The following is a 19,635-nucleotide window of genomic DNA, read 5'->3' as shown; positions in this document are numbered from 1 at the left end:
AGAATTTGTTTCATTCCAGCTGAATCTAAACTCAAAAGAAAAATCAGAGTGTCAGCATGTGATGAAATGCATCCATTATTTTATGACTCTGGATAAAATTTGTAGCACTGATGGCAGAATTACCAAGACAGTAACTGTTTAACTTAGCACATTATATATTTTTTTAATTAGAAAAGATATCCACAAGACATTTTTTTAAAGAACACTGTTTTTGGCCTTAGATATCTCCATGATATTAGCAGTTGCCCTCTAGGTTTGCATATATCCATGGACATACACAACAGTTATAGCATGGTTGGAAGGATAGTGTTTGCTTTAGAGCAAATTAAGGCATGATGCTGGTTTGACTCTATGGATAAATGAATGGCAACAGAAGATGTGGCAAATCCCTGAAAAGCAGTCTGTCTCCCAGATATCTTTTCCAGTGATCTTGACAGTGACTAAAATTCCTACCTTTGCCATTATCTGTTGGAACAAGGCATTATTTCCAGTTTTAATCTCATGTTTATTGATCAAAGCTCAGTTGGAAATTGAAAGAAATATTAAAATCAGAGTAGTCAGTTGACAAATGTTTGGTATATTGGAGGTTTTGTTTTGGTTTTTATGTATGCTGTTCAAGAGATCATTTCATCAATGGTGTAAGAGTATATGTATTAAAGTGAGAATAATGACAAAGTAAGGGCTTCTCTGGTAGCTTGGGGGTAAAAAATCTGCCTGCTAATGCAGGAGATGCAAGTTTGATCCCTGGGTCTGGAAGATCCCCTGAAGAAGGAGATGACAACCCATTCCAGTATTCTTCCTTCAATGAGGTGGTTACCTAACCAGACTGATACTTTAGCTTATTACCTAGGACTCTAGAAGATCGGGTGCTTCCCAAGTGGCTCATTGGTAAAGAATCCGTCTGCCAAGCAGAGATGTGGGTTAAATCCTTGGGTTGGGAAGATCCCCTGGAGAAGGAAATGGTAACCCATTTAAGTATTCTTGCCTGGGAAGTCCCACTGACAGAGGAGCCTGGCAGGCTATTGTCCATGTGGTTGCAAAGAGTTGGACATGACTTAGCAACTAAAAAACCAGAAGGTTACATTAGTAGTGATTGGTTTATTGAGTTAGCTGAAAATGGAACACCCAGATCAGATAAATCTTCAGGTGAGTAGAAGCACAGAAACCCAGAACATAGACCCCCTACTAGGGGAAAGAGAGGAGAAAAAGTCTGAGTTGCTTCTAAATATTCAGCATGAGGTCACTAGTTGCTGCCACTGGGAGACATCAAGGAGAGGAAGAAGTGGTGTGGATGACACCCAAACTTCTGTGCACACCCCTGAAAAGCCAGGTGCCTGAATGGTGAATGGTGGGAGTAGGGATATTGTCCTTTGTTCTCCACTGATTCTTGCCACAGGGATAGCCTTATTTCTGGGTTATTATTCCCCCCCCCCCCCGCCCCCGCTCCATTTGTTATGTTTTTTTTTTTTTCATGAAATGATCATAACATAATATACTGTCTATTCAAATTTCTGGTAGTACATGGTTTTGATTTTGAAAAAAATATTTTCATACCTCTCTTCTTTAAAATAGGGTTTGATCGATACTTTAGAAGCCGAACTCTTGCCAATAATCGAAGAAATGTATGGTTTGCAGAATTCTGGGAGGAGAATTTTGGATGCAAGTTAGGATCACATGGAAAAAGAAACAGTCATATAAAGAAATGTACAGGTAACCATCTAAATGTTTTCCTTGAAGCATTTGTGTTTGTCATTACCTGAGAAATGAAGCTCTTCTATGTGGATAGTAATGACAACTTCTACCTCCTTGCATCTCTTGTTACAGTTTCTCAGCAGGGCTGAGCTTCCATTGATCATTCTACAAACTTGAACTTGCTCATTGGTTCTTGCAATCAATGAACAAGTATTTATTGAACATGTGCCATGTGTCCAGGGCTGGAGTATTTCAGTTCTGTTTAAAAAAAAAATTTATGAGTATCTACTTTAGATAAAGTACTTTATTAGGTTTGGTGGGATATTGACAAATAAACAAGACATGATTTTGTTTACCAGGAGTTCAAAATATAGTGAGGATGACAGATCATAACAAATTACGCCGACAGTGATTTTTAACTGTTTCAATCCATGTCCCCCATATCCTGCATAGCTCTAGCAGCTATTGTTTTTTGATTCTCTACTTTCTATATTTTGTACATAAAAATAACAGTGATATTAAATGTACATTTTTTGAATGTTAGAATTTAAGTTTTTATTTGAAGATAGCATGACTGTGTATGCAGAAACATCTATGGAATTTTAAAAGTTACTTAGAACTAAGAAGTACATTTAGTAGGACCAATACAGGATAGAAGGTCTGTATAAACATACCTTTTAAATCCACTTATATATATTAATGAATATATTTATACCCCCATTTATATATATTAGAAACTAACACATGGAAAATGAAATACGTACAGCATAATTAAAAAGAACATAAAAAGGGATAGTTTTAATAAAGATACATCTCTTCTATACTGAGATCTACACTTTTGAGCATCTTATAACCAGACACTCCTCTCATGCTTTCCCCTTGGCCCACACATTTTGATATGCCCTCCTTTCCCTCTATTTAGTTCCTTTGGAAATAGGTTTTCAAATAAAGATATAATCTGAGAAGTGCTAGAGCAGCCCTATAAATGGAGCAAGGATAGGGATGTGGAGAGGGGTGCCCCAGTGGAGGGAACTGATTTCCAGGAGCTGGAGTAAGTGAAGTGAGACAAAGTTTGTGCTCCTGGGTCTTACATTTGAGTTTGAAGAGTCACTAAATAAAGTAAACGTGTAAAGAAACAGACTTCCAGATGCTGCGATGTGCCGAGAAGAAATGCAACAGAGTAATGTAAAAAGAGTGACCAGGTGGTCTCGGGAAGGAGGAGTGAAGGCAGCAATTACTATCCTTTGGTTAAGATGCTTTGCCAAGGAGCTAACATGTGAGACCAGACATAAATGGCAAGGGGCTTCTCTGGTGGCTCAGACGGTAATGAATCTGCCTGCAATGCAGCAGACCTGGGTTCGATCCCTGGGTTGGGAAGATCCCCTGGAGGAGGACATGGCAACCCACTCCAGTATTCTTGCCTGGAGGATCCCCATGGACAGAGGAGCCTGGCAGGCTACAGTCCATGGGGTCACAAAGAGTCGGACGTGACTGAGCGCCTAAGCCCATGAATGGCAAGAGTCCTCAGCCATGTGAAGATATGAGAGCAGCCCATTCCAGGATCTAGCACAAGCCTCTTGGGTTTAAGGTAAAGAAAACAAAAAAGAAAATGTCAGGGGGCCAGAGTAATTGAGACAGAGTGGGAGTGAGAGCAGAAAAGGATCGGGGTAGGCCAGCTCATACTGGGTCCTGGGGTTCTTCCTAGAAGCTCCAGAATTGGGGATTTGGGGCTTTATCCTACCTGTAGGGTAGAAGTAAATAAGGCTTTTCATGTAGGACACTGCTCAGATACTTTTTCAGAAAGATTCCTCTGACAGAAGTGTAGGGAGGGTTGGAGATCAGGGGAGAAAAGAGAAAGAAAGGTAAGTCAGTGTCCATCCCGTAGCCCCAGGGGTGGATAGTCTCAGTCTCAATGAGATGTGCTAGTTAGGGATGGAACACAGAGTATAGAGATCCTAGTAGGTAGTATTTACAGGACATGGTGAGTGCTGAATGCCCTGGGGGGTGGTGGTGAGTGATGGAGGTTCTGAATTATAAATTTCTGCCAGTTAGGTCTAGGAAAACTACTTAACTGAAAAGACAGCAAGAATGGTAATGGACTAGTGGAAGGACTAATTGGAATTGGGTTCTGAACTCACCCCATGGAACTGCCCTGCAGGTGGCAACTAAGGTTTGGGACCCTGCCTAGTGTAAGACACTAGACATACAGATTAGGTAGTGTAGATGGAGGAGACCTGGACGTTCAAAGACAAGGGCAGAGATGCAGTTACCAGGGGAAGCTGAGCAGAGGTGAGGAATAACCACCTAACCCTCTAGGGGAGGAACCAGAAGAAGAAATTAAGCATTGTGTGTTGGGGAAGGAGATGAACTGGGAGTCAGGAGAGGAGAGAGGGTGCATGCATGTTCAGTGCGAGAGAGAGGCATGGTTGAAGGACAGAAGTTTGATGGAGACTCAGATGGTGAGGATGGTGAAGGCTGGAGGCAGAAATGGAAGAGAAGTAGAGGGATGAATGCTTTTTTAAAAAGAAGTTTAGAAGAAAAATAAAGTAGCAATGATGGGAGAACTTGAGAAAGAAGCAGAGTTACAGAAATTTCTTTAGGGGAGGGCATCTATTTAAGCATTTTTGCAGATAAACATGGTGGTGGGAAGGAATATCAAGTAGTTAAGACTTCCCTTTCCAACGCAGGGGATGTAGGTGTAATCCCTGGTCAGGGAGTTAGGATCCCACATCCCCTGAGGCCAAAAAACCAAAAACATAAAACAGAAGTAATCTTGTAACAAAGGCTTCCCAAGAGACTCTGGTATTGAGTTTACCTGCCGGCGGTGGGGGCGGCGGGGATGGGGGTGAGGGGGTGGGGTGGTATACAAATTCAATCCCTGGGTCAGGAAGATCCCCTGAAGAAGGAAATGGCAACCCACTCCAGTATGCTTGCCTGGAGAATCCCATGGACATTGGAGCCTGGCAAGCTACAGTCCATAGGGTCACAAAAGAGTTGGACATGATTTAATGACTATACAACAATAGTAAGAAATTCAATAAAGACTTTGAAAATGGTCTGCATCAAAAAAAAAAAGTCTTTAAAAAATAAAGAAGGATTATCAAGAGAAAGATGTTAAACATGGAGTAGGATCTTGACAGAAACTTGAAGGAGAGGCATAAGAGGGATGTGTTACCTTTAAATCATGTGATTTAGTTGGGAAAGAGCGTTATACCCAAACATATACATAAGTAAAGGGCAACAAAGTATCTTATGATTAAGTGTTAAATTTGGACATAGATATTGAAGAAGTTCAAAAAATGTATGATTATAAGTTTAAGTTGTAAAACTCAAAGCTTCAGGGAGGAGGTGATTGAGAACAAGATGAGATTTGAGAAAGCTTCCCAAATGAGGGAAAAGATGGGTCAGCAGAGAGTGGCCTGGAGAAGTGTGAAGAACAGAGGAGAGGTTCATCTCGTGAAGAGTTTGCATGTCAGTGAATAATGGGATATGAAGAGCAGTCAGTTAATAGAAGGGTTTGAAAGAAGTTATACACAGAGCTCCTTATGGGTTTTTCATTCATGTATATTATACACTGTGCTTAGTTTTGAATTCTGAAAGTCATTTGATCATCCACATGTTTATATCCTATTGTTGTTTAGAGCATATTAATGAAAATTAACCAGCTAGTGAAATGAATGAACTCATGGTAGTGTATATATGTCAATCCTACTCTCTCAGTTTGTTCCACCCTCCCCTTCCCCACCTTGTCCACATGTCCATTCTCTACATCTGCCTCTCTGTTCCTGTCTGGTAAATAGGTTCATCTGTACCATTGTTCTAGACTTCATATATATGAGCATAGAGCTTTTTAATGGACTGTTTTCAGAATGATCAATTTCTCTAAAGTCATTTTTCCAAAAAAAAAAAAAAAAAATGTTGATGTCTTTAGATGTCCTTTAAGCATCTGTTGATGGTGTAGAAGAAATACTTATTTCAGGCAGAAACACTGAACTGAGGTGTTGTAGAATCCAGACTTGGTGGCATGTCTGCTTCATATTCCTTTGATTTATTTGGGTGTTGCTAAAATTGTAACAATCTGTCCAATTAGAACTATTTCTAGTGCAATGAAGATGGTGTTTACTCCAAGTGCTAGGGCAAATGTACCCTTAGGGAACAGGGTCAGTAAACAGAATTTCATGCAAATTCCATTGTGGGTGATACTGAAATAACTTGTCTCTGGGTGGAAAATAAATAAAGAGTGCAATGTTCTTTTACTTTTTTGGTAAACGGTAACACGTGAATGTTTCCAGATGGTGAGGGAAGATATTTGTACCCCCAATTGCCACTAACACTCAGTTTTTGTGTGTTTTGGGGAAGCAAAGATGATGATCAGCACATTAGTGGACAAAGAAGAAATGTACTTAATGTACTTAAGAGGAAAAATCTATAGGATATTCATGGCTAGAAGTGTCTAGGATTTGAACATGCTTAGTTGCTCAGTCATGTCTGACTCTTTGTGATGCCGTGGTCTGTAGCCTGCCAGGCTCCTCTGTCCATAGGATTTCCCAGGCAAGAATACTTGAGTGGGTTGCCATTTCCTACTCCAGGGGATCTTTTGGACCCTGGGATCAAACAGCGTTTCCTTCTTAGCTGGTGGATTCTTTACCACTGAGCCAACGGGGAAGCCCCAGGATTTGAACATTACTTGTATTTCCAATTCGCCCAGTTCCACCTAATTCAGAAATGGGTATATACAGTTATACGTGTTTCAAAATCTGGTCTTAACAAAGTTTAGTAGTAATAGTAGTGTTAGTCGCTCAGTCGTGTCTGACTCTTTGTGACCCCATGGACTGTAGCCTGTCAGGTTCCTCTGTCCGTGGGATTCTCCAGGCAAGAATACTGGAGTGGGTTGCCATGCACTCCTCTAGGGGATCTTCCAACCCAGGGATCGAACCCAGGTCTCTCACATTGCAGGCTGATTCTTACTGTCTGAGCTACAGGGAAGTCCTTACAAAGTTTATGTCTTAACTATTCACAGTGAGTCCAAAAGTTAGAGAATTCTGAAAGTGGGATATCCACAGGTCCTTTTTGTTGCACTTAGAGCATCTTTTGTGGGTTACGTCTTGAGTAAAATTTTACATTAGGTGAAGGTAATCTACAAACATGATTATTTGCTTCCAATTGGGGGCAATACTGGAATGTATTTACATGGATAAGAGAGTGCCTCCCAGCAGGCTAGAACTTCTGTCTTATCAATTTTCAGGCAATAGAATGTCTTCAAGCAGTGAGGAGCATCCTTTTCCTAAAATTAACATGGTACAGTTTTTCTAAGATGTTTTCCCCCCTAGAATCTCAGAAAAGCTTTCAAAAAGATGTGATATTACTGTTAACTTTGATATGCTGGCCGCATTCCAAAGTGAAGTAATTCCTACCATCCACTTAGCTATTTATGTACTTATTATTGCTCCTGAGAGCCGCTGAGTTCTGAAAGCTACTACTACTTAATCCTACTTAAAATTCCCTTTGTCTTTCTCAAGAAGAAAAAAGGATTTTTTATCAGTGGTGATGAGTGTTATTTTATAGACATTTCTCTGACCTCTCCCCCTCTCTTTCCCTCCTTCCCTGTCTTCTCAAAGACTTAATGCCTTTCTGCCCCTCCCCATCCAGACACCCACACCTCCCTTGAGGACTGGAGGTCAGTCTTCCTCACCTCTCCTTATTTCGGTGCATTTTTTTGCACACCTGTTTCCCCACTCAGGCCTCTGCCTGAACTCCCCCTCTGCTGCTCCCCCTCACCACCTCATTTTTTCTTTTTCCTGCTCTTTCTCTGATCAGTCCCTTGCCTGACCTTGTTTTGTCCAGCAAGACCCTCATTGATAGTGGAGAGTTTTTCTTTCAAGGTCTCCCTTGACTTTTGGAATGGCCGTCATCCTGATTTCTTGTCTTTCTGGTGAGGCCAACTTCCCTGGTGGCTCAGACGGTAAAGTGTCTGCCTGCAATGTGGGAGACCTGGGTTCAATCCCCGGGTCGGGAAGATCTCCTGGAAAAGGAAATGGCAACCCACTCCAGTAATCTTGCCTGGAAAGTCCCATGGACAGAAGAGCCTGGTTGGCTACAGTCCACAGGGTCGCAGAGAGTCAGACACGACTGAGCGACTTCACTTTCACTGGTGAGGCCTGATAGTGAATATGGTGGGGAAATTAGAGCAGTGCCGAGCAACTGCTCATCAAAGGCAGTCTCTCTCAGATCACAGTGTCTTGGCTTTCATTTCTGCATCATGAATTGTAAATAGGTCTGCCCTTACCAAAAAAACATTCTCTGACCCACCCTCAAAATCCAGTCAGTTCCATGTGCTCAGACACTCAGTCATGTCTGACTCTTTGCTACTCCCATGGACTGTATGTAGCCTGCCAGGCTCCTCTGTCCAGCATCTTAAAACCTTTTGACTCATTCAGCCATTTGTTCATTCATTCATTCTTCATTCACTTATTTATTTTGGATGGCCAGCCTTGTGCCAGAGATTGCTAGAGATATAGACAAAGAATAGATTACCCTTGCCTTCTAGTTGGTCACACAGACATAAACGCTGCCTTCATGAATTGAAGCGCTTTCCTTGTCTGGTGGGTTTGAATTCTCAGCCAGGAGGCTGGAGCACTGCTGCTTAGCTTGTGTATGGCCGACACTCAGACGCTAAATGAGCATATGCTACTCGAAATGGCCTATTGATTCTTATTTATGATGGCAGAAATGGTGGTGATGGAAAAAGCAATGCACAGATATGTTTCTTCCTACAAACAAGAAATTCTGTCAGTGAACCAAATAGCAGGCTCAATAATTAGCTCCTGAAAGACTTGCCAGCTTACTTTCTGGGGCCAAAGTAACGAGGTAGCTTTTCAGGTGTTACTGCCCCTTGACCTTTCCCTGTTTTGGGTCAAAGACAGAAGCTCTCATCCTTTCACTCAGATTCAAGGAGACCTTGTGAGTGAACTGGATAGTTAGCAAGGGGGATGGATCACACAATTTGATTTGGTGATTCAGAATGAAAGGAAACAAAGATTAACTTTCCTGACATGAAAATGTGTTCTGTCACCCTCATTTGCTCCTTGCATAGAAAAAAAGTCTGTTGGGGACATTTACACCATGAGGTGGCCACTAGCTCATATGCTCCTGTTCTTAGCAAATAAAATAGCAGAAATTCCAGAATGACTTATTTAGGCCACTTCTGAGATTTCATATGGAATTTCAATAGATGCACTTGAGATGACAAATGGGCATTGATTTCAGATGTATTGGATTTCAGAATTTTAAAGCTGGGACAATTTTAAAGTTTAGGACATAAAATCAAGATCATTCTTTCATTTTGTAAATGAAGAAACTGGAACCCAGAGAAGATTAGCAAATGGTTGACAAATCACACAGTCCTAGAGCTGCAACTAGAATCCTTGTCTGTTTTATTTGAACTTCTACTTGAATTTTATATCCTTGATTTGTTTTATTATTTACTTATTTTAGAGTTTTTAACCACATAGTTGAAAGGTGTTTCTTTTTCCTCTTTATGATACTTTATGGATTTAACAGTAATGTGTTATGAAATTAAAAAATCAACAGCTATAAAGTGAAACAAAAATAACACATTGGTTGTTATCTTATGGAAGAGAGTCCAATATTTTATTATTATTTTTTTTAGTTCTACTACTTTATTGCTACCAACCCATCTCCCTCCACCCTCATGAACACATGCTCAGTCATGTAACCCCATGGACTGCAGCCCGCCATACTCCTCTGTCCATGGACTTTTCCAGGCAAGAATACTGGAGTGGGTTGCCATTTCCTTCCCCAAAGAGTCCAATATTTTAATACTCTTCATATTGACTTTCTGTGTATGTAATATTTGTAAGAGGGTCTTGAAAAGAATAGAGCTCTTCATCCAGTTTCCTGGCCCCAGCCATTTATTTATTTTTATTTTATATATATATATATGTATATACACACACACACACATACACACACACACACACACACACACACACACACACACACATACACACACTCACATACATATTTTCTTCCTTTTGGCTGCACTGTGTGGCATGTGGGATCTTAGTTCCCCACCCGGGGATCTAACTTGTGTCCCCTGTGGGGGAAGCATGGAGTCTTAACCACTGGACTGCCAGAGAGGTCCCGACCCCCACTTATAAGGGTAGTTGTTTAGTCACTAAGTTGCGTCTGACTCTTTGGTGACCCCATGGACTGTAGCCTGCCAGGCTCCTCTGTCCATGGGATTTCCCAGGCATGAATACTGGAGTGGGCTGCCATTTCCTTCTCCGGGGATTCTTCCTGACCCGGGGATCAAACCTGCATTTCCTGAGTTGGCAGATGGATTCTTTATCATTGAGCCTAGACCCAGAACTATATTAAAAGAAACAGAGAAATTATCAACCATAAACTTCTGTTAGTCTAAGTCCAGTGGCACTGAGTTGTAGAGATTCACTTTGCTAAGTACAGTTAGGCCATTAATTTATTCACTCCCTTATAGGAAAACCCCCTGCGTATTTTAAAGCAGTGCGGGAAGCACTATAATATATAATAGCGCTTCTAGAAGTTTAGTGAGCATATAAATCACTTGAGTACCTGGTTAAAATGCAGCTTTTGATTTCAAAGGTCTTGGGTGAGGCAGTCTGAGCTTTTGACCAACCTCAGGTCATGGGATATTCATGGGCCCTGGGCCACAGTTTGAGTAACAGGAGGGCATTAAGAGTTTGTTTATAGAGATAACAAAAGTACCTGATGTTTAATTAGCATAATATACTCAACTGTGCTAAAGACTACTGACATACTCAAGATGTCTTAAATAAAATCATCACATAAGGCTTTAAATTTTCAAATAAAAAATTTATAATCACTAGTCTGTGTTAAGCATACTATTTTCAGTAGGTATTTAGATTAGGGAAGGAAAGAGATACAGTAATGTGTATGTGTGTATCTGTCTCCTCATTAGGAAATTTGAAACTGGAAAGCTTAATTACTAAATTTAAAGAAACGTACACAGATGCACCTGTATCTCCACAGTCTGCAAAATAGATAGCAAAGCTTGCCATATCAAGATACAAAAATATGCTGAACACTTAAAAACAACTGCACTTCAGTCGTAAAAACATAAAGAATTTGGAAAAGTCCTTAGAGATTATTTTGCTCAGTTCTTTGATTTCTCAGTAAAGGAAATAGAGACCTATCTTGCCTAAGTGAGTTGTCTAAAGCCCCATAGCTACCTGAAGGTGATGGTAGGACTGAAGTCTGACTTGATGTTTGATTCTTTCCTCAATCCTTTCCTGTTCTGAAAGCCTTTCCCAGCGAAGGGTTGAGTCGCACTGATTCGTTCTACTTTTTCCACTTTTTCCCCTGGCATAGAGGCAGGGATGTTTTCAGGCACATGTAACCTATTTAGCGTTAAGTATTCCCTCTATATGAAGCTCCCTAACTTCTAAGGGGGTCAGATTGTTGTTCTTGGTCTGAGAAGCACCAATACTGCTAGAAGTATGGAAGCTTAACGAAGTGCCCTTGAAGAGTAAATTTCAAGGGTACATAAACACTTATATTTTTCAGACAGTAATTTGAAACAGAAGAACATCCATTGTATAGAGTCAAAATGAATTTAGGAGTCTAGAAATTTCTTCTTGCAAAACATACAATGGACTCTGGCAATAGCTTGATTGATAGTCTCAGGTACCTCTGGAGAACATAATAAACATGATCTCTGGAATATTGTGCTGAAGGAGGCAGAAATGGTCAAGGGAATATAAGCAAGTACATGACAGTTAAGCAATTTTGAGAACCAATTATTTGGAAGCCCATAATATGGCTTGAGCCAGTGAGGATGAAGGAGGGATATGTAAGTAAAGAAACATTAGAAGACATTGTCTTTGCTTTAATGCTTATTAAGCTTCAGTTGATGGAACCAGTTCATTAAAACAAAGCAAAACAAAGAGAGAATATACAGATGACACAATATTAAGAAAATTTGATATTCTTCCTCTCCCTCAAAAGGCATACAGAACAGATAAATACAGGGACCAACTATTTATGTTACAAAAAAAGTAATTATTTTCTGAGAAGTTTACCTTGGGATTCCTTTAAATCCATGGGATTTGAGGGAATTCCATGGCTATCACCATAGATGAGATAAGAGATTTACGCAAATTCTTAGGAGTGTACAATGTATTCTCCTGAATGAACAATAGGGTACATTAAGGCAGGAGACATCAAAGGAAGTGTGGGACTTCCCTGGTAGTACAGTGGATAAGGAATACGCCTGCCAATGCAGGGGACATGGATTTGGTTCCTCCGGGAAGATTCCACATGTGGTGGAGCAACTAAGCCAATGTGCCATAGCTACTGAACCTGTGCTCTGGAGCCTTCAAGCTGCAGCTACTGAAGCCCATAAGCCCATGTGCTCGGCAACAAGAGAAGTCACTGCTTGCTGCAACTAGAGAAAGCCCATATGCAGCAACAAAGAGTCTGCACAACCAAAAATAAACAAATAATTAATTGATTTTATTTTTTAAGGAAGTGTGATCAGAGTTTACTAAGGCTAAATGACAATATCTTCTGGAGTCTTATTTTTTGGTTACTTATAACTTTTGTTAAAACTCTGTAACATGCTGAACTTCTCCAGAACTTTTTCTCAAGGAACTTATATTTTATTAAAAAGACAGTAGTTAGAAAAATGAAGAGATTAGTCTGGAAGCTTTTAGTAGGCAGGGTGTGTATCCTCAGGACTTAGCATTTGTTTAGCATTCATTGTATGTTTGTTAAATTAGTCAATCAGTTAAAAATGATGGCCAATAACCCTCTTGTTCTTCATTGTAATCATGTAGATATGATGTTGGGGCCTAGCTTGGCATAAATTTGACAAATATTTTAATTATTGAAATGGCAACTTTTAATGAAAGGAAAAGCTTACTATAAATGATTATATTAAAAGCATCTTTAAGAATAAAATTTGCTTTTCTGGTAGTTTATCTGTCTTTAAATTTCTGACTGCACTGCTAATACAGAGATGAGAATATAATTCTATAAACACAAATAGGCCTGTGTCTTTCAGTCAAATCTTATTGGAATATTTGGTTTCATGATTATAAAAGCCATGACTATATTCTGTTGCATTTTTAAAAATTACATTTATACTATGTGGGAGGGTTATTCTATCTAACAGAATAATGAAAGGACAGTTGGAAAATATAATAGAAAATATCAGTTAAGAATGTATTTATTTATTCAACTTAAAAGTGTTTATTTGTCTATCATTTGTTTATTAGTCTATTGTTCCCCACGAGAACACAAACTTCATGAAGTAGGGACTTGGTCTTGTTCTCTGCTGCATCCCAATGCTTAGGATAACATTAGGCACCATTAGGCTTCCTTAAAATACCAATTGGATGAATGAATGAATTGAATCCAGCTTATTTATTATCTACTTTTAATCTGGCACATTAAAAAAAAAAAGGCAATGGTCCTTGCCCTCATGGGCAAGTTTGATTAAGAAGATGAATAATTAGACTACATCTGTGCAATGAGATGTGTTATGACTGGTGAATGAGAGTATGTACCAGGGAGACCTCATGTTGTATATAGGGAGAAGAATGATTTCATTTTGGTTGAGATTAAAACATAAGCAGGATTTAGACAGGACAAAGGTGATCAGTAGGATCATTATTTAAAATAGAAGCACAAAGGCCAGTAGACTAGAGAGAGGATGACAGGTTGAGGAACTGAAGAAGTTCAGTATGGCTGTGGTCGAGGGTGTGAGCTAAGTCACTTCAGTTGTGTCCGACTCTTTGTGACCCCATGGACTGTAGCGTGCCAGGCTCCTCTGTTCATGGGATTCTCTGGGCAAGAATACTGCAGTGGGTTACCATTCCCTCCTCCAGGGGATCGTCCCGACCCAGGGGTCGAAACCAAGTCTCTTACATCTCCTGCATTGGCAGGCAGGTTCTTTACCACCAGTGCCACCTGGGAAGTGGTAGAGGGTAAGAGAAAAGAATAGGAAAAGGACAGGTCAAATAAGATTTTATATACTTCACCAGGGAGTTCACATTTGTTTTGAAAGGCAATGAACAGGCACAAAATGGTTTTAAGCAGATCAGTGACACAATTGAATTTCCATTTTAGAAATATTGTTCTGGCTGTAGCATAACACTGGGAAGGTATAACCCTGGAGGAAGGGGACCAGTTGGATATTACAGTAATTCCTCCAAGGATGACAGTGGCCCAGGTTATGATGACTGTATCTGCACTGGGGTGTAGGGGGGCGAGGGAGAGGAGTGGATGGATATGAGATATTTTAAGAGAGAGATTTAGGACTTGGCAATTAATTGAGTATTTAAGGAGTGGAAAATTATGGATGACAAGGTGATCTTGGATTGGGAAATCTGAGTGATTTGAGTCTCAAATTTGGTTGAGAGAATCAAATTTGAATGAATGATTGGGGAAGAAGGAGGAGAGGATGATGAATTGTGTGGAATACGTTGAATAGAAGGAACCTGTGAGATACTCAGCTACAGATATCTGGGAAGCAGTTTGTTGATTATGTGTGTCTGAAGTTGAGGAAAGATGTTTGCTATAAAGAGGAGTTTGGGAGTCACTGGCCAATAAATGAAACTGAGTGAAATAGATCTAGTCATTAGGTTGACAGCAAAATGCAGAGGGCCTGAGTTAGATCTTGAGAGGCTCAGCTTTTAGGGAATGTGTTGAAGGAGAGGACCCTACAATTCTAAATCTTTATGAATTATCCTCAGTATCCATGAGTGGACCCCCTAAGATAAATTTCTGATCTACAACCTGAGACCTTAATTCCCTCCCTAATGTCTTGGCAATATAACTGACGACTCCAAGGCTGGGTGCTTGACCCAAGCTGGACCGTCAGAGTCCCTCCAAAGGGTAATTAGAATTGGAGCTGAAGGAGGAATACAATTTTCCCTTGAGAGTGAGTAGGAGGTAAGGCAGTGAGAAGTGAGGCTGGGGAGATTGTCAAGTTCTTCACTGAGAGGAGAAAGTTGGCCTGAGGTGATGATATTGACAGGTAGCTGGAACAGAGATGACAAATAGGGAGAATTCTGAGTGTGATCAGCACCTTAACTGTGCCTTTCCTGCCGGTGTGTGAGATAGTTCAAGCTTTTCTAATGAAATTTCTCCATCCTTAGCTAACAACCTAGTGTCCAGACTAGCATATGGTAATAATAGGTAGGACAATTAGAAGAGATAATACACATAAAGCATATTGATTGCTATACAGGGAGTACAGCAGGTACTATAACTTATCCAATGGCAATTTCCCTTTCTTCAAGACCAGAACCATGCAATAGATGTTCTGAGATAAGGACTGGTTAATTCATTCTTGTGATATGAGATAATTATAAACTCTCTCAATTTTAAAGCCATTTTGCATTGGGTTTTCTCTTATTTGCAGCTGAAAGCACACTGTGTATTATCAATAAGTGGGAATGATTTATTTAACATGACATGAACATGCCACATTTTAAGAAGATATGAAAAAATTAAAATTCTAAGATAAATCCTGAGGTTAATATTTGCAATACAGACAAATTGTTTATATTAAATGGATTCACCAGAGACTTCTTAAATACTGACTTCCCAGTCAGTAAATGTAAAATGTGATTTGATTTATTAAAATTAAAATGATATACAGCTTTTCAGCAATCTTTCACTGAGGCATGTTTCTATAGAAGTTGCAGAATTATAAAACACAAGTATTACAGAATGCTCCTTAATTTGTCAAATTAATTCACCTCTGGGTTCCTTTAAGCAACATGCCCTCTAGTCTACCAAAATGTTATTTTACAGATGGTGGTGGTGTTCTACTTCCCACCCAGACAAACAGTAATTTAGCTAAGCATTTTTCTTTGCAGTGTAAGTGAAAACCTGTTCAAAGTGCTTTTGCAAGTTTATCAACTAAATCAAAAGACCTGAGGATCTAAGTGTTTCCAACTAGTATGTTTTCTGTGTCTAGCAAAATTCTCAGTCTCATTGGTAGACACTCAGACTCTGCATCTTAGCTATGTGATACTGGGCAAGTAACTTAAGCTCTAACAATTCTTGCTAAATATTAATTTTTCCTACCTTTAAAATTTTGGTGGTGGAGGTGGTTATTGGTATATGTACCTTTCATAAAGGCCATTCAAATGACTCTGGTTCTCCCTTATGTTACCCCAAATGCTCTATGGCTAAAACATTGAGCTTAAATGTAGAACTTGTATTGTTTTTAGAAGTGGTACTTATTGTTTTATGCACCTTTCCACACATCCCAACTCTGGGCTGAACTGGAATGTGAATATTTTTTGGGAAAGGAGTTAGTATTCTGACAAATAGGTGATGTCATTCCACCCCCATGTTACTTTCCCCACTGACCCATGAAGAACCTTCTAGCTGCAGGTTTATTTGCTTACATCACTGTGGTCAAATGGTTAGAACTATAGTTTTGTTTGGGACAGTGATTAATATCTTTAAGGACCCTTTTGTTCCTGGTTCCTGAAACACTTCAGAGGGCTTTCCCTGGCCTTCCATGGGAGATGTGAATATTCTCTATGTCTGTCTCCTACCCAGATCTCTTCCAGAAAAAATGTAGACAATGCCAGCTAAGCTATTTAGTGGGAGCAACATTCTATTCTTTGCTAAGACAGAGCCAAGATTCCAAATATGCTGATTCAGCAGAACACAGAGATGAAAACTGAAGGACTCAGGATTCCATCAGAACCTGTGATCCTTTAAATAAGATTCAAATCCCACTAGCCCACAGAGAATCAGAGGATATCAGAGAGGAAAGGAAACTTAGAGGTCATCACTTCCCACATTTTGCCGAGAGTCACCTCTCAGACTGATGTAAAATGAGGACAGGAGCGCACAGCCACATTTCGGTTTAACTGATTCAGTAGAACTGGTGAAGGCTTTATTTGTTGCAAAATGAGGCTTTCTCATTGACTCTAAATAGGCTTATTAGTGGCACACAGAAGGATTTCCACTGATCTTCTCTTTGTCCCCAGTCAGAGTGAAGGCGTAGGTCTGACGAAGGCTGATAGGTGTGAAAGAGGAAAGTAGCAGCAGACTAGAGCCTGGAGAGTGGGCTGGCTGCCAGCTCCGGGTTCAGCACCCTGAGGAGTCTCATTTGTCTGAGCTACTTTTATGAAACAGAAGGCCTCTTCTGTGTATTTGTACCTGTGAAAGGGAGCCATGGTATAGCTTATCAGAGAAGCAGAAAAACAAATAATCCATATTGATTTTGGATCCCCACCTACACCTCTCTTTTTCAGAAGTCTTTGTTTACATCTCAACACACAGCCAGTATTCTGGGAATTCTGGCTTGATGCGTCCCAGAGGCATTGCCTCAATGGGTCTGAAGTTTTAATTCAGTGGAACCCAGAAAACTGTTTAGCCTTTTTCTCCCTCGCCCCATGACAGAAAATGTCTCTGTTACTGATGTCATGGTGGAATCAGTCTGCATCATCGCTGTGGCTGATGCAAAGGCTGACTTCAGCTCACAATGCTAGCTGCATGAGTCATATCTTCCCTGAGGGCTGCAAGTTTGATTAAATGTTTAAACGACCTTTTAGGACAGATGATTGTGCAGTTGGGCAGACTATTTGTTCTTCCAGTTCTTAATAACTTTGGTGTGTGTTTGGAGTAGGTATGGACAGAGTTGGGAAGAGTGTGAACAAGAGACTTGGGTAGTCCTTGGAGATGAGGGTGGTGGTGATGATGATGATTTTGATATAAATAGAGGGTGTGTGTGTGTGCGCGCTTGTTTGCGCGCGTGCGTGCGCTTAGCTGCTCCAGTCATGTCCAACTCTTTGTGACCCTGTGGACTAGCCCGCCAGGCTCCTCTGTCCATGGGATTCTCCAGGCAAGAACACTGGAGTGGACTGCCGTGCCCATCTCCAGGGGATCTTCCTGACCCAGGGATTGAACCCTTATCTCCTGCATTGCAGGCAGATTTTTTTTTACCACTGAGTCACCAGGGAAGCACTAAATAGAGAGTAGGATTTGTTAAAAGAAGGGCAAGCTCTACACATTTGCTCAGTGCCAGCCCCCTGCTTCTCCTCTCAAAGACAGACACCCAAAGCATGTTCTGTCACTGCTGACTTTCTAACCACCCAGGAGTTCCAGCACTTCTTAAGGGCCACAGCCCTGTGGTCAGGAAACCTTCTGCTGATGGCTCTCTAGAAAGTTTAGTACTATCTCTAACATGGCTAGTATAATTTGAGAGTAGATTTACTTCAGGGAACTCTCCAGATACGATATGCATTTATAAACTACACACAGTCTCTTTGTTCAGTCCATCCTTGTGGAATCTTATAATTAGCTATAATTTAACTTTACTTCCTGGGGCTTAGGTATCTGTTTCCAGTTGACTTTTTTTCCCCCATCTAACTCAAGTTCTTGAAAATCACTCTCTCCTGGTTTGATTTTCAGGTGCTTTCACGCTCATTTCAGGTTCCAGATGAAAAACTTCCTTTTTTGAGACATGCAGATGGGCCACACCTCAGTCCCCCTGGTGCTTATCATCTGGATCCCTTGAATGAGTCCACTTTGTCCAGATACATTTCCAGAAAATTGCTTCTCTCTCGTCCCAAAATGCAGTCCGCCCTTCTTTTGGCCCTTACTCTGCTGCTCTAGTACATTCAGTCATTGCAACTCCGAATAAGCACTATAGATAAACATCTAAGTTTTAGTTCCACACTTTGTATGTTTTATTATCTAGGAATCTGGCTGCAGAGAAACTGTAGTAACTTAGGGGTGGGGGTGTTATTCAGGAAATTTTCCATACATATATATTTTGGAAAATGAAAATTTGATGTTGTAAGATGAATTAGCTATGACTTTTCTTCACTAAAAAATCTGTGTCAGCAGCTTTTTATTTATATGACCAGAGTATTAATCTGTTGGCATTAATGAATTCATGCAGCCTGCTCAGAAATTAATGAAGACTGTTTATCCTATGGATCTTCTCATTCACTTCTTTAGGCTTTTCTTGTCTTCTTGGCAGCACTGTTGACATCATAAAAGATGTTGCACATTCCACTATTACAGCCTTTGCAAGTTTTTTGTTGATTATTACATATTTAGGGCCTTGTATAGTTGGATCTCTGGTCAAATTATTTTGAAATTGTAATATAAAAAGCACTGGAGTAAAATGAAAATGTGCAGAAGTAGGCATGCTTTTTTTTTTTTTTTTTTAAAGATTACAATCAAAATAAAAGGTAAGAGGTATAAAATGTGTCTGGCATTTTGCTTCTCTGTTTCCTTCATTTGTTGGCTTATGTACTTTGCTGGTTGATCTCAAATGTGTTAGTAGATATGATGAGGGTCTGTGCAAGTCTTGGCCATAATGTGGGGAAGCTCAGATTTGATTTTGCAGGTTATGTGAGTAAGCAGAATGACCCCATCATCAGTGTCTCTGTGTTATAACACCTGCTTTGGCTTCGTGATAGAATACTTGTTTTGGAACAAGCCAATTGAGTAGAGCAGAGCATCTTTGTACTTGCACAGAGTTACCTGGATAACTCTGTGGTTATAAAGAGTAGGATAAAAACTACACCATTATAATCACTCCATGCTATTTATATGACAGACATAATACTCTGCCAAGTGCCACAGAGACTAAGAAAATGCAGCTTCCTGCACTTCAGCTGCTTTCATTTCCAAGGAGAAAAACAAGTTTGCTTTTGGATTTAGAAAAGAATCTTTATTATGATTACAAGTTGAGTTTCCTTATTTTATTTCAGAAAAGTTACCTTTGAAGATAGAAGGTAGCTAGACGTGTTCCCTTACCCCACCCACTCCTGCTCCTGAAGGTTTAAAACCATTCTTGAATTACTACCTGAGCCACCAGGGAAGCCCATTCTTGAATTAGTAAATGTATTCAAAAATTAAAAATTAGATCAGATTTGT

The 19,635-nt window shown here is 40.1% G+C and overlaps 1 protein-coding gene across 1 annotated transcript in view; it reads left to right on the top strand.

Annotated features, from left to right (window-relative positions):
* The window catches only part of GRM8 (glutamate metabotropic receptor 8), an 801,794-nt gene that overhangs the window by 339,855 nt on the left and 442,304 nt on the right, over positions 1–19,635 (top strand). Inside the window, exon 5 of the mRNA XM_065939117.1 lies at positions 1,573–1,710. Within this exon, the coding sequence (XP_065795189.1) occupies positions 1,573–1,710 (138 nt within the window). The remainder of the gene's footprint in view (positions 1–1,572; positions 1,711–19,635) is intronic.

This window comes from Muntiacus reevesi, chromosome 6, assembly GCF_963930625.1.
Source record: "Muntiacus reevesi chromosome 6, mMunRee1.1, whole genome shotgun sequence".
In the NCBI taxonomy this organism is placed as follows: Eukaryota; Metazoa; Chordata; class Mammalia; order Artiodactyla; family Cervidae; genus Muntiacus; species Muntiacus reevesi.
Note: the sequence above shows the minus strand (reverse complement) of the source record. Positions and strands in the feature narration are given on the sequence as shown.